General features: G+C 47.0%; 1 protein-coding gene across 1 annotated transcript in view; it reads left to right on the top strand.

Moving 5' to 3' along the window:
- The window catches only part of KIF6 (kinesin family member 6), a gene marked incomplete at its 3' end in the record, with an annotated part of 412,258 nt that overhangs the window by 331,056 nt on the left and 65,427 nt on the right, over positions 1-15,775 (top strand). The window contains exons 15-16 of the mRNA XM_079712640.1: positions 1,084-1,192; positions 10,038-10,093. Of these exons, the coding sequence (XP_079568766.1) occupies positions 1,084-1,192; positions 10,038-10,093 (165 nt within the window). The remainder of the gene's footprint in view (positions 1-1,083; positions 1,193-10,037; positions 10,094-15,775) is intronic.

Here is a 15,775-nt window from a genome sequence, read left to right as displayed (position 1 = left end):
GCATTTCATGAGAAAGGGTTGTCACATGAAGTGGCAGTGTCTACTGGGCTGTGCACGTCACAGAAACACAGTGGAGGGAGGATTTGTTTAGTCTGGGCCTCACAGAAAGCTCCATGGAGGTGGTAGCACTCAGCCAGGGCTTCAAAGATAGAGTTAAGTGGATGAAAATACAGGAAAGGGAACCAAGGGCAGAGGCATAAAAAAATGACTCCATAGATTTATCCAAAATCCAGCTGTGAATGCAGCTGTCACCATGGGAGTCCCAGACCCACACCTGCCTGGAGCCTCACCCTGGGAGGCTGCAAGGAAGAGGGCTTCGGGGCAGGAATGCCATCTGCTCACTCCCAGGGCCCTGGCCGTTCTGACTCTGGTTTCAGAGTTTGGCCCCTGAGCAGGGCCCAGCCTCTGGGACAGGGGGGACAGGGGGCTCACAGAGGAGATAAGCCCAGGCTTGGTCTGTAGTGGCTAAAGGGACTCAGGAGGTTGAAGTTAGACGTGAACCAGGAACCTGCACCGCAGTCTGCTTGCGGATCTTGTGATTGAGAACTTAACTCTCAAGTTAGAACTGGGGCCTCTCACTAGACACAGGTAACAAGGATGAGTCATTCTATGGAGACTAAGGGCAGAATTTTCTAGATTCTAAATCTTCGAGTTGGGATTATACTTCTTTTAATTAAGTGCCTGGAAATTCAGGGTGAAATTTCACAGAAAACCAAAATGGGGCATAACAGGAAATGGGCAGAAATGTGGCCCTGAGTGATGGCAGAAAGTGCTTTTGCAGATGTCCCTGGACATCCAGGGCTTGGCGCTCTGGTTTTCATTTCCTCTGACCAGGCATTCCAAACTCCACCCCTCACGAGTCACGTGGATGCCCAGGCTCAGGCCCACAGGGCGCGGCGGGTGTCACTGAAAGGGCCTCCTCGGCGGCTGGCGTCGGCCAGCTGGAAGAGCCTGGGCTCACCTGTCTGGTCAGGAGCCTCTCTGCTGTGGGCCTCTTTGGCTTTACAGTCTGACTAAAGTGACAGTGAAATTAATGGGATCCTGATGCTCTGACTGAGGCCATTTCCCCGTGTCTCCAAACAGGGATGAGAGAGGAAATGTCATTAGGACGCCAGGAGGCTTTTGAAATTTTCAAGAGGGACCATGCTGACAGCGTCACCATCGAAGACAACAAACAGATTCTGAAGCAGAGGTAAGGCTGGCGCGGTGAGCAGCTGGTCCTCCAAAGCTTAGCTGGGCCAGCCTAGAGAAAACTTGATTTCTGAAAGAAGGGCACAAGGTGTGTTCAGTTTCACGTTGAATGACATCCAGCCTGGTACACTTCTCTCCCATAGTTTAAGCCTCATCATCCCAGTACCGCTGGGTAAGCGACGTTAGAGCAGGGCTGTGACTGACAGCACTTTGTATACAATTCTCACATCTCACATTAATTCTCATCAGCCTGGGACTCTATTGCTATTTCACTGCTCCAAAGGCAAAGGAAAAAAGTGTCTACAGACTAAATGATACATCTTAGAACTCTAGGCCCTCCGGCTGCTCAGGAAAGCCGTCCTGTACTTCTTGGTCAAAGGAAGTATTCACATGCACATCCTGTGACCCGGACACCTCTGGTGTGTTCCCCAGGCCGGAAGCAGAGCAGGCTACACCATCTGCTGATAGGTTGTCCAGCAAGCCTGTGTTCTGGACCCTTCAGAAAAAACTTAGAGGTACATCATTTGTTTCAACTAATCCATGAATTCGACGCGTGTCCTCAAACTGGACATGTGGCTCTAGAGTTCAAAAACTAGAGTTCTAGACTGCGAACTCTCATATGTCACATATGACTCTGCATCTCAGCACACAGTACATTTTCAAAAACTATTTGTTGAATTAAAATGAGATCCAGGTTTGAGAGTCATATGTTTATAAATGTTTCAAGGAAGCATGAGAAGGGGATAAGCTCTCTCAGGAAAACATGTGGAAGTACAAGGGCCTGGAGTGTAGAACCACAGGGAAAGCTTTCAAGGAAAGGGGTGGGGGGTAGGGAGGAGGCCATGAGGGAGACTGAGAAGAGGGGAAGAGCCAGCAGGAAAGACCTGCCTGAGAGCCAAGAGGGGAGACGGCTCCCAGAAGCGTGTTGTCAGGGGTGTCAGATGCTCCAAAGAAACAAGCAGGAGGTAGCAGGCAAGTGCATGGGGAGCTGGCAGCTGGAAGAGCACGGGTTGGGCACTGGGAGGGAAGGGGCAAGTGAGGAGGAATTGAGCAAAGGAGAGAGGGTGAGCAATGTGTTCAGAAAGCCCGTGAGAGGTGGGAGACATTTGTAAAAGAAAAAGGGAAGTGGCCTGAGGAGAAGGGAAGTTGATTTCAGGAGGGGAGAGAATTGGGCAAGATTGTAGGCCTCAGGCAGAAGCAAGCCAGTCGGGGGGAGAGGGAGAGAGAGAAAAACAAGGGAAACACTGACCCAGCAAGGCTCCAGGGAGCCAGGCGGTAGGGAATGTCAGAGGGAGGGGAGCCTGGAAGGAAGCCTGAATAGAAAAACACAGCAAGAAGGGCTGACGCTGATACATTTAGAAGTGGAAGGAGAACTGGGGAAAAAGAAAAAGGAAAGGCAAGCAGCACTAAGGGCCCAGCCCGGCCTGTTGACCAGTGACGTTTACACTTGGGGGCCATGGATCCCAGATCACTTTAGGAATTCAGTGAAGGCCAGAGCAGCCCTCCTAACCAAAGAGGTGTCTGCACCCCCTGTGACCCAGCAGTTCCCCTCCTGGGTTTACAGCCATCATGCCTCAGTATCTATAGGGATTGGTTTCAGGACTCCCATAGATACCAAAATTGGCTCAGGCTCAAGTCCCTTATATAAAATGGGTAGTACAGTTGGGCCTCCAAATCCACAGGTTCCACCCACGGATCCAGAGGGCCGACTGTATCTCCCGAGAGGTTCTCATGGATTCAGGAGGGGACATACATGAGGATGTTCACGGCAGCTCTGTTTGTGGCCGAGGAGCATTGGAGACCTTGTGGGCGTCATGCCTGGGGAGGTCGAGAGGTAGAATGCTGGGGAGCTCTCTGTGCAGGCTGCATGTTGGGGAGTCAGATGTGGCAGGTGGGAGATGGATTAATGCACACATACCAAAAAGGACAGCGCTAAGTAAGAACACACAATTTATGTAAATTATAAACAGATGCACACAAAGCAAACAAAAACAGCTGAACAAAAAAGTATACTTTAACCGACTTTGACCGTAAGAATGGCTGCCTCTGAGGGGAGCAGAATGGGAGCCCAACATGGGATATGAGTGATAGATGAATAAAACAAGGGGTGGGGAGAAGATAAAGTGAATCTAGGGAAAGCTGAAGACTCTGTCCCCAGAGAAATGGAATATGCACATCCACACAGACTTTCCAATGCTTCTCCCTGGTGCAGGCCATGTATTTTCAGCATAGTCAGTTGGACGTGTTGAAGCAGGACACCTTGTTCATCTAGAGACAAGCATATGAAGCTGGATGGCAGCCGCCTTGTCCAGTGACTTCCGAGGAGCTCTCAGCTGTGTCCACACCTCAGGCTTCATAGCTTATACGGGCGCCTCATAACCCTTGCTTCACAGTAAAATGACCCATGGAGCTTGTAAAAGCTACCAGAGCCTGGGCCTGACTCCCCAGATATTCTCACTGAATTAGGTAGAGCCTGAGCATCATTTGTTTCAGGATTCCAACATGCCACCAGGTTTGAAAACCACTGGCCAGACAGAGACCTTGTCCAGAGACCTTGAGACCCAGAACCTCTGCGGGAAAGCCTCAAAACTCCACAGGTTAAACCAGTTACAGGCGACTCGTCTGCACATTCAGGTTGAAGAACCACTGGCTTAGGAAGAATATACTACTTTGTCTTCCTTGTTCTAGATTGGCATGGCTCCAGGATCGGGCTTGTACCCTTGAGTTTAGGTCTTTTTCCTGCGGGGGATGGGTTGAGGGGATGGCAGGGATGAAGATGTTGTGGGCTTCCAACACAGAGCTCACTTAACTCTAGTAGAATAGTAGAGTTCTGACAGCCCACGGGACAGATGTGCTTTTGGGTTCAAATACATTTAAGTCACACAGGATGGGCTGGTAATAATGGTGGTCCCATCTTCCTTGTGGCCATAAAGCAAAGGAATTAATGAAATTCACACAAAGCTCTCCTCTGAGAAGAGGTTTTCCCAGCAGTAAATCAGTCTTTTATAATCAAATGAAAAGTCAGGAGGCCAGCCCACATTTTAAAAATGTCTACATCTGTTCAATGTTACCAATTATTAAAGGAATATTTGGTACTGGGGAGAGTAAGCCATGACCTACTCTCTTCTCAGGATTGGAAACTTTTTGCATTCACGGAGAGTATTCAGTTATCAGATATTACATGCTCATAACTGCGATGGCAGAGGACAAAGAGAAGTGTTTTTATATGAAAACAAATAACTACAACCAGTGCTCCCATAGCAGACATCAAAATAAAGCATGACTTCCATGCCTCCCTTTAGGAAACAGTCTGCAGTAACCCTGATCCCTTGCACAGATTTGCTCCCATTCCCTCTAGTGACCAGGAGCACCATGTGGACCATCTGTGGAAGGACTGGTCCTGGGAATACAGACATGTGCCAGAGGGGTGTTCCTCAGGGCGGCATTAAATTGCTGTTCCCTAACCCTACTTCTAGCAGACTTCCTCTTACAAAGTCTTACCCTTCTGGTAATCCTAAGCCACCAAGACCCACGGGCCTGGCCTCCCACTTTATTCCCTGCTTCTCGCATCAAATAACTCTGCCATCCGATGGCTCAGGTGTTGAGCTGTCCTGTTGGAAAAGTCCACGAAAGAGGGGCTTAGGACCCCACACACGAACCTTGGTGCAGCTCAGCCTTGTTAGCCAATGGCAAGTAGCTTCTAAGCTCAAATATAGGGACTGGTGGCCCAGATCCCTTTGAATTCCCTCAGCTCCCTCAGAGTGCAGGGCTGATGCAGAGATGCAGCCGGGGACCATCAATGGCTCAGACATCAGTGTTACTTAGTAGGAGTGATTTCTTCCCCTTCTTGCGGCACCCTTTGCTACCCCACAGGGAACTTCTAGTGCATCTCAGCTCTGTCCCCAGCCTGGGGAAACTTGTGCTGCCTGACTGTGACAACAGAAACAAGATGTTGGCACATTAATGGGATATTTACCCTTCGGTAAACTAGAGCACGTGAGCCAATTCTTAAGCCGAATTTTTCAATAGAAGACAATTCAAGTAGAAGTGCAGCTGAAAATCACTACATTTTTCAGGCATGACTCATCCTCATAGTATATAATAATATGAAGAGAGGCTGGAAACCCCATGCTTGGCAAATTCCAGTGCCCGGGCACCACACAGCTAACTTTCTTTTGTGGCAGATCTTTCATGCAAACTGAATCCCCTGTCACTGAGTCCCATTAAGTAACAAAAGAATAAATAAATGGGGAGATTAGCCGCAATTGGAAATGAAGGCATTGATAATGTGAACTAAACCAAGAAAAGCACCCCTTCACTCAGTTGGATCCTTCAGATAGAGAATAGAACAGCAATCTAAACCAACGGGAAAACTGGACCAAGAGTGGCGAGAAATCTCATGGCACCATCTGGAAATAACGTCCGTGACAAATAGGAGTTCCCTGGTTCCTATTAGACTCCAGTTTTAACCTTTATTTTTTTGCCATTTGTTTTTGTATTTACACCTTGTCTCCTGAACAAGAATTATGAACTCTGAGATCAGAGATTAGATTAGAATCTTCTAAGCCTCCCACAGTTTTTTAAAACAGTGCTGGCCACAAAAATCGTACTCAAAAACACTGCTTTTTGGCTTGAGAATGACAATTTGAAATTGACTTTGAGAAATCTTAGCAGCCAAGAAAACTGCGTAAGAACTGCTTCCTAGAAGTAGGTGAATGCAGCAGCGGCTTCCTGAGAGTCAGGGAAGGAACCGCTCAATGAGAGGCAAGAGGGCAGCCATCTTGATGGGGAAATGGGATGAAATTTTCTATTTCGGTATTTTTAAAGAGTGTAAAGGAAATGAAAGGTGGATCTTCATCGCAATATAACAGAGGCAGCCCAAGTACCATGCCAGGGACAAGTCAACAGAGGAAAGAAAGGGCATAGATACAGACTGTACAGACACACGGTCTTTCTCTCTGATGGGGAAGAAAATTGGATGTTTGTTCACTCTATGAATAATCAACATATTAAGTTAATCACCCTAGATCAGAAGACAGGAAAGACTGAAAGGTAGGAAATAGCCCAAAGGCAGGTAGCGTGAATGCAGGGAGCTGAGCAATCAGTGGTTGAAGTGGTCTGGGGGAGAGCGACAGCTCCTTCCCAAGGCAGGTGGAGTAGGGTGAAGCTCAGTGGGACGTCAGGATAGTTACTGAGGATGTAGAATGGGTGAGACTCCAGGGCTGAGTGAAGGATCTAATGGAGAACAGGGCAGAGGATGGTGTGCAGGTTACTGGCATGAGCACCTGGGTGAGTGGGTGCTGTGCAGCGAGAGGAGAAAGGATGGGAGGAAGGCAGGGAGGTCTTCAGGGAAGGGCATCAGTTCTGCTCTAGATCCCATGGATTTTAATTATCTGCAGGGCATCAAATGGGCAATTGGATAGTGGGTCAGGAAAAGCAGGGCCGAGATGGAGATCTGGGAGGTGTCCGTAGAGGTGACCGATGAAGGCACTGCCTAGAGTGGAATGAACAGAACGCCCAGAGAGAAGAGGTAGCTTGAGGAAGGGTCTAAGACTAAACCCTGACCATTACCAACACCTAAGGAACAGACTGCAGAAGAAAAGCCTGAACAGGAGACTGAGAAGCAGCAGCCAGGGAGAGAGGGCAAAAAAATGGAGGTGGCTGATGTAACGTGGAAGCCAACGGGAGAGAATTGTTTCTACTCTGTGGACAGAGCCTGGCGCACAGTGGGTGCTGTTGGGTGGGTGAGGGCGGGATGTCACAGGGTGCCAGGCTTGTGGAGGAACAGCCAGAGCGCTGCGTTGCTTCTCCCTTCCAAACCCAGGCCTCACCCCAAGGTAGAGCTTTCTCTGCACGGGCGGGTGGGCAGGGCAGTCTGCCGGGCCCCACTCTGGAACTGCCCCCAGCACCATACGCTCCTCAGATGGAGCCACGCAGAGATTCCCCGATAGGAATGTTTTGGCACCGGGAGTAGGAGACCCTCAGGGGCTCACAGGTGGTACTGGTTGAGTCTCAGTGGCTCCCGGCACCAGCCTCCTCCCAGCAGCCTCAGATATTGTCCAGGAGGGCGGCACCCCTGGGGAAAGTCCGCACAGGTTCAACCACCTGGACCACATCCCTAGTGGGAATGCGCCCCTTTTAGAAGCTCAGGAGTCAGGAGGCTCCCCCTCGGGAAGATCAGAACGCCGGCTGGGGCGGGAGGAAGGGGAGGGGGTGGGGCTGAGGGAGACTTGGGCTGGGAGGTGTGGAGGTGCAGGGTGCCCGGGAGGAACAGGGCAGGAGTGCGGGGGCCACCTTCTTTCTCATCTCTCCCGCCACCCCTTACTCCCCTCCTTCCCCCTCAGGGCTGGGCTTCCTTAGGCAAGGGTTTGTCTTGACAACCGGAGATCAGGAAAACCTGTGGGTGGGGTGGTCTGGAGCAGTGACAGCTGCAGCCTGAAGGAAAAATGGTCTGGCGGAGACAGGGCGGCCCTCAGCCCGCACCTCTTCAGTGGGAAAGCCCTTTTTAGCTCGCGCTGGGCTGCAGAAGAGAGCATGGAACAGCTCGTGGTTCCCGGTGGTGTCTGCCAGCCCTGGTGTGGGGCGGCTCTTTGGAGACGGTCGACCGCAGCACTAAGCAGCTCCTCGCCGTGCCCCACCCCACCCGCAAGGCACACGTGGGCACCGCCCAGGCTGGGGGCTCCCTTCCAGGCCTGTCGGAGCTTCTCTGAGCCGGGCTGCTGTGGAGATGGCCCATTCTGCCTGCAGGGTCTTCCCTCCTCCAGCTCTACTCTGGTTTCCTCCAGCATTGACATGAATTTCAACAGCTTTGCAGCCCTGCTCTTGTGTTTTCCTCATTCCCAAGAATCTAAAGCTTCCAGAACTCTCTGGAACGGGCAATAAGAGGCAGTTGCTCAATGCACTCATTGAGCAATTGAGGACTATCAAACCCCATGAAATCCTAGGTATTGGGGATGGATGCAGCGACCACCAAACAATTAGAGCCCCGCACTTGGCAGAACTTCAAGTATGAAGATAGTCCTCATCTGAGTGGCCTGGACCAGACCTCAGAGTCTGTCTGCCCAGGGTACAGGGGCCAGAATGAGCCCACAGAGCGCAGCACAGTGATCTACACATGATATGAACGTTTGCTGAGCTGAATTCAGTCTTCATAGCATCAAATGGGATTGCACTTCTCTCCGGAAGGTGACAGGCACTAGCTGAGGAAGGGACATATGTCATCCGTGATGAGGCTGAACACCCTTAATGAGGAGGCAGAGGTGGAGTCCCAAGAAACTGAGCACTAAGAGAAAATTTAGTCCCCTTCCCTGGAAACATCTGTCTGCAATCTCAGGCCCAGCAGACACATTCGGAAAATAGCAGTGACATCATTCACGCCTCTTTTCCACCGAGCCTGGAGGCTGCTGGGTACTCTGGCCTTTGCTTATGTTGTTCCCCTGCCTGGAATGCCCTCTTCTCCCCACTTCCTCTAACAAACTCCTGCTCGACTAAAGCGTTTATGGATGAAACAATGTGACATCTGAGATTTACTGGGATTCAGAAAGATTTGGGGATGGGGCATTGACATTTCATAAGGGCCCGCTGTATGTAGGGGCCTGGATGGCATGGTTTTTACAGAGGCCATTTCCTACACTTCTCTAGCACGGGTTGGGCTCTCAGGGGGCATCTCAGGAATACCTGTTAGAAAATAGGAGTCATTAAGTAAACTCAGCACAGCATCTGGTGGACTAGTGGGCAGCAATCTAAGATAGAGGAGAAGTTTCTGATAATATAGGGAAGGACTAATAATGCTAAGTAAAAACAAAAAACCCAAAGCACACAAATCATATATATGGTATGATCTTAACTCTGTAAAAACTGGCCAGAAAGAAGACTGGATGGATCTCAAAATGAGCTTACTTCTGGGTAGGGGATAATTAAGCATTTTTTCTTCTTGTTTTTATATGTCCAAAATGTGATTTAACATCATATATAACAGGAGTAAGCAAACTCTTTCTGGAAAAAGCCAGATAGTAAATATTTTGAGCTCTGCAGGCCCTATAGTCTCTGTCCCAGCCACTCGACCCTGCCTTTGCAGCGTGAGAGCAGCCTTAGACAATAAACAAATGAATCGGTATGGTTGTGTCCCATACTTCTTGATTTACAGAAACTGGTGATGGGATGGATCCGCATCATGACCAGCCATAGTTTGCTGGTCAGAAAAAAAAAAAGGATAAGAAAAAAAAATGTTCTTTAAGTATTCTTTGACTCTAAGATCTTGGCACTGTGATTAATAGTGTGGTACTACCACTACTGTGGTACAGAAGGCTTACAGCCGTGCTTTACTCTGGTTCCCTTGTATCATAAAATACTAGAAATCAAAAGTAGATTTGAGGGCTTCCCTGGTGGCACAGTGGTTGAGAGTCCGCCTGCCGATGCAGGGGGCACAGGTTCGTGCCCCGGTCTGGGAGGATCCCACATGCCGCGGAGCTGCTGGGCCCATGAGCCATGGCCGCTGAGCCTGTGCGTCCGGAGCCTGTGCTCTGCAACGGGGGAGGCCACAACGGTGAGAGGCCCGCATACAGCAAAAAAAAAAAAGTAGATTTGATAAATCTACATAAATCAGAGACTATGAGAATGAAGTTCTATGCTGGAGAGAGGAGTAAAAATTCACGATACCAGTAATTAATACAAATTTTATCTCTACTTTTAAGCCTAATATATTTCATTCATTTAAATTTTCTTTTATGTCTTTTGATAAAGCTTTATAATATTTTAGAGACCTCTCGGAAAGCTCTTATGTTTAAAACATAATTTAGGATGAACAGAAAAGGTTAAGCTCTCATTTCTTTTTTTTTTTCCTCCAGATTTTCCGAAGCAAAGGCCCTGGGAGAAAGTATAAATGAAGCAAGAAGTAAAATTGGTAAGCAGATGATATTCTGTGAGCCTCTTTCACAGGCCATTTTCCTGGTGAAAATCAGGTCATGATGTGCTTCCAAGTAGCTGTGAGGATGAGTTTCAGGAGGTCCCTGCCAAGGAAGCCGCTTTGAGAGCACCTCTTCTTGGAAGTTTGTCATCTCTCCTACCATCCATCAGGAAACGTAATTTCTTTTGTCTAGAACTTGAACATTTCGTCCTTATACAGCCTTGAGCTCTAGCATCTGAATGAGAAAGTTTTGCTTTTCCTGGTGTTTTCCAGCAATAGCCCAACTGGTCACAACTGTACAATTATAGCGACATTTCTCATTTTCAAGTGCCATGGAACACTTTTACACCTCCCAGAGCTTATACTTATTGTTTTTGGCCCAGGTGTGCAATTTTCAGCACCACTTCAGTAAGCCGCCTGGAGGATGAGAGGAAAAAATGAGTCATTGTGCCTTCCGAGGGCACAGGCTGCCCAGCAGGGCTCCCCTACTTAAGTGAGCATCCCTGGACCCGTGAGGTTAAGGCGACAGGCAAACTCGAAAATAGTATGCCTCAGATCTTTGTCAAAGTGAGAGGAAAATGCTTCTTTCACACCAGGCTAGAAGACACACGGTGACCCATCTCCCAGGCTGGGGCAGCTTCACAAAGCTGCAGCTTCCCTGTGGCTTCGTCACTGTGCTAGGGAAAGCAGGAGTTACCCGGTCACAGCTGACTCCCTGTGTCCCCCTTGTCCTCACCTTTCTCCTCTCATAAGTGAGGACAGGATGGAAGCCACTATGAATGTCCCTTTTGGCTTTTCCTACAGAATATGGAAGCTCACAATAGCCTTAGGTCACTTCAGTTAGGGAAACAGGGAGCCCCACGTTCTCTTCTGTGGCCTGAGCGGAAAGAGTTGAGGCCACCAAGCCCCGAGCCATGCCCAGTACCAGGCCAAGAATCTCCAGAGTCTCAGAGATTCTTGACTTAAGGTCCAGGATCTTGGATGGAGGAAAAATGCATCTTTATTTTCACTAACCTCTAACTGCAGTTTAGCACTCCCTCCAATGATGAATGTCGGCAGCAGGCCACAGTAGAAGTAGCAGCACCTGTCACAGTGGAAATCACAGACATTTTCATTTCACAGCACAGTTAGCAGACGTCATAAAATATCTTTTATACTCACCAGTACTTCAAAATTACAGGAGTTATTAGACTCACCAGTAGATCTTGTAATTTAATGCATTTATATAAAAGCACATAGATATTTCTATATCACAAAATTTTTTTAAATTTTGATAACTACCTCAGTGTAATGGGTCTCTCTTAAAATCCTATGTAAAACTCCTTTCTTGGCGTGAATTCTCAAAACTCCTAATACTGCATGAAAAAAAAATTGGGGGTCAGGAGCACTTTTCTAGAGATATATCCATAGTTTATCTGATTCTCAAAGGGGTCAGTGACCCAAACCAATAGCGAGGGAAGGGGAAACAGGCTTAAGTGGATCCAGAGCCGGCTTGTCAGAATTGTCTGACTGGAAGTTCCTAATTGTCTGACTGGAAGTTCCTAATTGTCTGACTGGAAGTTCCTAATGCAACTGGAAGTTGCATCCCTGGGGAGACAAGAGGGAAGGACATTTTATAAACCGTTTCTGCCCAGAAAGTGATAAAAAAGTTTTGCTCTTGAAAAATATCTAACTCTCTAAACCAAAATGAAACTGTTCCAACACTAATGAACTATGCTAATTATGGAAGGCACCAGTGGCCTATACTAACATACTTAGTGTTTCTCTCTGAATACAATGAGTTGTTGTCACAAATAATTCTAAGTTCACCATAATTTTGGTGAGAAAACATACACTGATGAATCCAGTTTGCCACATTCTTGAGATGAGGCAAATTGGAGGCTGCCCTACAAGCTGCCCAAGAGGCAGGGGCCCGGGGTCTGAGGGATGTAATTGATCTTCCAGAGAGGGTGTCTGTAATTTACACACAAAGAGTCCAGATATACTAGAAGAAGCCCTGGGCAAGTAGACATTTCTGTTTTCTAGATAATAATAAGTAGGGCTCATACCAGTGTTAAAATTCAAACATGTATTGCTAACGAGAAAGTGGCTGCTAGTTCAGTGGTGTTAATAAAACCAGTGTTACTCTTACTTCATTCTATGCAAATAGTAGACTAAGACCCATCTCCTGGCCAAGCATCTTTCAAATATGCTCTTGATCCAAGGAGGGCCCAGGTCAGTGGATCACTGAGACTCAGCCGCATTACTCAACAAGCCCCTCACGGTGCTTGACCACAGGGAGTAGCCCCTCCACCACTGCATCTCAGACACAAGGTTAAGATTAAGGAAGTACAAGGTGGAATTCGTACACATATTTAAAATTTCCAAGGCAATCTTGGAGGAAACTGGTTTCAAGAGATTTATGACATTACTGAGTGCATTTTTCCTAGGGAGAAATTAAATCAAGTGGAATTTTCATTCCCCTACAAGTCCTTTAATTAATCTAAGAGTCAGGAGGTGGGAGCGTGGCACAGATGTACCATGACTTGTGTGGGATGATGACTCAGCTCCCCTCCCAAACTGGGCCACATCCTGCCTCTGGACCCCGGGGCAGGAGTGAGATGCTGGCGGCGGGGGTGGGGGGTGCACATGTAATTGGCCTGCTGAGAGGAAATGGAAGCTGTGTTTGTGATCTACACATCAGCCAGCCCACATGCCTAGAGTTCAGGTTGCCACTGTCTCTTCTCAGGCAATTTGCTTTTTCTCTGACATCGTGATCTAGACCTGCCACTTGAATTTCATTCTTAAAAATCCCTAAAGGCTACTAATTCAGGAGTGACCACATAATACCTAATGTTTACATGACATAATCAGTCAACCCAAACTTCCATATTGTTTCTTTTTCTTATAACAAGCCAACCCAAACTAGGTAGATTAAACTCTGGCCACAAACTCCTTTTTTGTCCTTCTCTGTACACCATTTACATCAGTCCTGATGTTGAAACAAGTTGAAATCAGAAATGGAAGAAATAACCAACTTAGCATCTCCCCCAAAAAATAACGGTGTCTTTGTTTCAGAAAGGAGAGCCATTTTCATTGCATTTGCCTGTCCCATACACAATAGCATTTAAGCTGCTTTCCATCACATGGGGCTGTGTTTTGAACACATTCATGTATACCCACCTCCATTCATCATATCTCTAAAAATGCCATTAAAGCCCAAACTGTAGGGAAAGAAATAGACGGCTTCCAAAGCAGCGGCATAAACCAGGCCATTTTTCACTTATTAAAATCCTGGCATTGGTTTTTCTACGTCAGTGAACTACCACTGGCAGCATTGTCTTTGGCAACAAAGGACAATGATGGCTGTTCTTTGGCTTGAGGCCCACCCTCGACCAGTCCCAGAACCAGCTGCTGTGGAGGCAGGTGAAAGAGTCTGACTGACACGTCTTGGCACCTCTTCGCCCTCCACAGACCCCTCCAGGCCTAAAGGAAAATGCCCATCACAGGTCGCTGCACAGAAGGGTTTTCACCGGGGAGCCAATCAGTGATCACTTCAGAAATCACAAGCAATGTAATAGGAGTAGCTGTCAGAGAGCAGGAAATGCTAGAAAAGCTAACAGAACATTCTGGAAGTTTTCTTTCTCCTACTCCACATTCAAAGAAGGACCCCCAACCCACCATTTGAACAGTACACTTTTTAAAAATGTTTCTCCTGAACATTTGGGATTTGGGAAAATCATTACTCAGATCTGAGTCTCCATCGGCAGAATACATAGGACTATTTTCCGTTGTGCATTTTCTGTACTTTCATCTTCTGCTGAGGTTTACTTCTAGACCTACCTTGTGCATATTGGCTTCTAGTATCTCACCCTGGCGTAAAGGAAAGACTATATCCAGATCGTCTTGCTAGGCTGTGAAGACCTCTATCAAGTCTATCCTTTTGTTACCATTTGTCACCAACTCTGAATAACCATCACACCCACAGCAGCTTCATAGAGCACTGACTCTGGGCCATGTCAAGAACTTGACAAGCGCATTATCTAATTTAATCCTCACAGAGAAGAGTCATTACCTATAAAGTGGATATTACCATATGTCATAGAGTCTAAAGTAAACAATTTTTACAGTCTTAACACCTCTGAAGTCAGGAAACATTTGACCATCCACTTGGCCATTTTTTCATTTTAAAAACCTCTGTGATGAGACAGGGTCTTACAATTGATATAGTCTAGATTCTATGAAATATAGTATTATCATTATTTTGCAGATTTTTTAAAAACAGAGTTTCAGGGAGATGGCCTACTAAGTGGCCAAGCTGGAGTCAAAGTCCATTTCTGTCTAACTCCAAAACTTTTAAATACAGTATACTATCCCCATAAATTCAGATTTATCTGATTCTGAAGGTTTTTTTCTTAGTTTAACATTTCACTAAGCTGTTACTCAGTTTTCCTGAATCTCTGCCCTTTATCTGATGTGCCCAACAAAAGGCTCACACTAGACCCTAGCTCATGCACACATAGCCCAAGAAGATGAAAAGGGTCTTTGTAACATGATTAATGATAGGTCACCTTTTGCCCAATGGGGCTCAGTTGCAGAGGCGTGAGTGGGGTCGGACACCCAGCCTACCCTTGCTCTCCATCCCACGTGCACTGGCCCTGCCGTAGGAAGAGGCGCCTTTTTCCAATTTGCAGAAAGGTGCACTGCGGGCTTGCAGCATCCCTGGTAGGCTTCAGTGTCCCACATTTCAACTATCATTTTCAGTGGTTTGGAAAATAGAATAGAGGGGTTGTATTTTCAGGCTCTATAAAATTCCAGCTCAGTGGGTTTATTGATGCTTCAGAAAACATGAGAGAATTCAAAGCATAAACTTAGATGAGGTTAGTAGGAATGGGTGTAATGAAGTGCTTATGCTTAAGTACCAAAACCAGCACCAATAAATTGGACTAGAGAAAGCCTGATTAAGGGTAGGCATAGAAATCATCAGGGACCATAAAATAAAAATATGTCACCATAAAGTGAAAAAATACTATGTTCTCAAAAGTAAGAAATGCAAAATTCAAGACGTCACCCTTTCGCGCTGCCCAGCATTTCCAGGTGTGCTGTGTTTCCTTGGGAGCTCCGCCTCTCTACAGGAAGAGAGATGGTTCAGAGAAAAGCAGCTAAAGTCATGATGAAAAAGTTATGAGGTAGATTTTTGGGCTTTATTAAGTAATCCACCAAGTTTATTTTAAATAATAAGCTCTGCTTGCCTGTTAGAGTATTTAGTTCGATTTTTCTAATGACTCGTATCAAACAAATTTAATTAATCTGTGTTCAGCTTGTATTGGCCAGGATGTTTGTCTGTAAGTATGAAAGGAAATTTATTGTCTCATGTAACCAGGAAATCCAAGGAATACAGTTGGCTTCACATGCAACCTCATCCCCCTCCTCCTCTCCCCTCCTCCCATCTCTCAGTGCTACTCGACTAGGTTCTCTGATAGCCTCTCCCCATTTAGTGGGAAGGTGCCTCTGAAAGCTCTAGGCTTACATGGTTTATAGAATTCATAATCCCAGTAAACAGGGTCTTTTCCAACAGTGTTGGCAAAAGTCCCTGGAGGGAGGAATGACTGGCCTGGCTGAGGTCATACACCCATCTCTGAAGCAGCCCCTGCATTCGGGGGAATGAAACACTCTCACTGACTGGTCCTAGATCCTGTG

Source organism: Hyperoodon ampullatus, assembly GCF_949752795.1.
Source record: "Hyperoodon ampullatus genome assembly, chromosome: 10".
NCBI classification, from domain to species: domain Eukaryota; kingdom Metazoa; phylum Chordata; class Mammalia; order Artiodactyla; family Ziphiidae; genus Hyperoodon; species Hyperoodon ampullatus.
The sequence above is the reverse complement of the archived record's forward strand: the minus strand, read 5'-3'. Positions and strand labels throughout refer to the sequence as shown.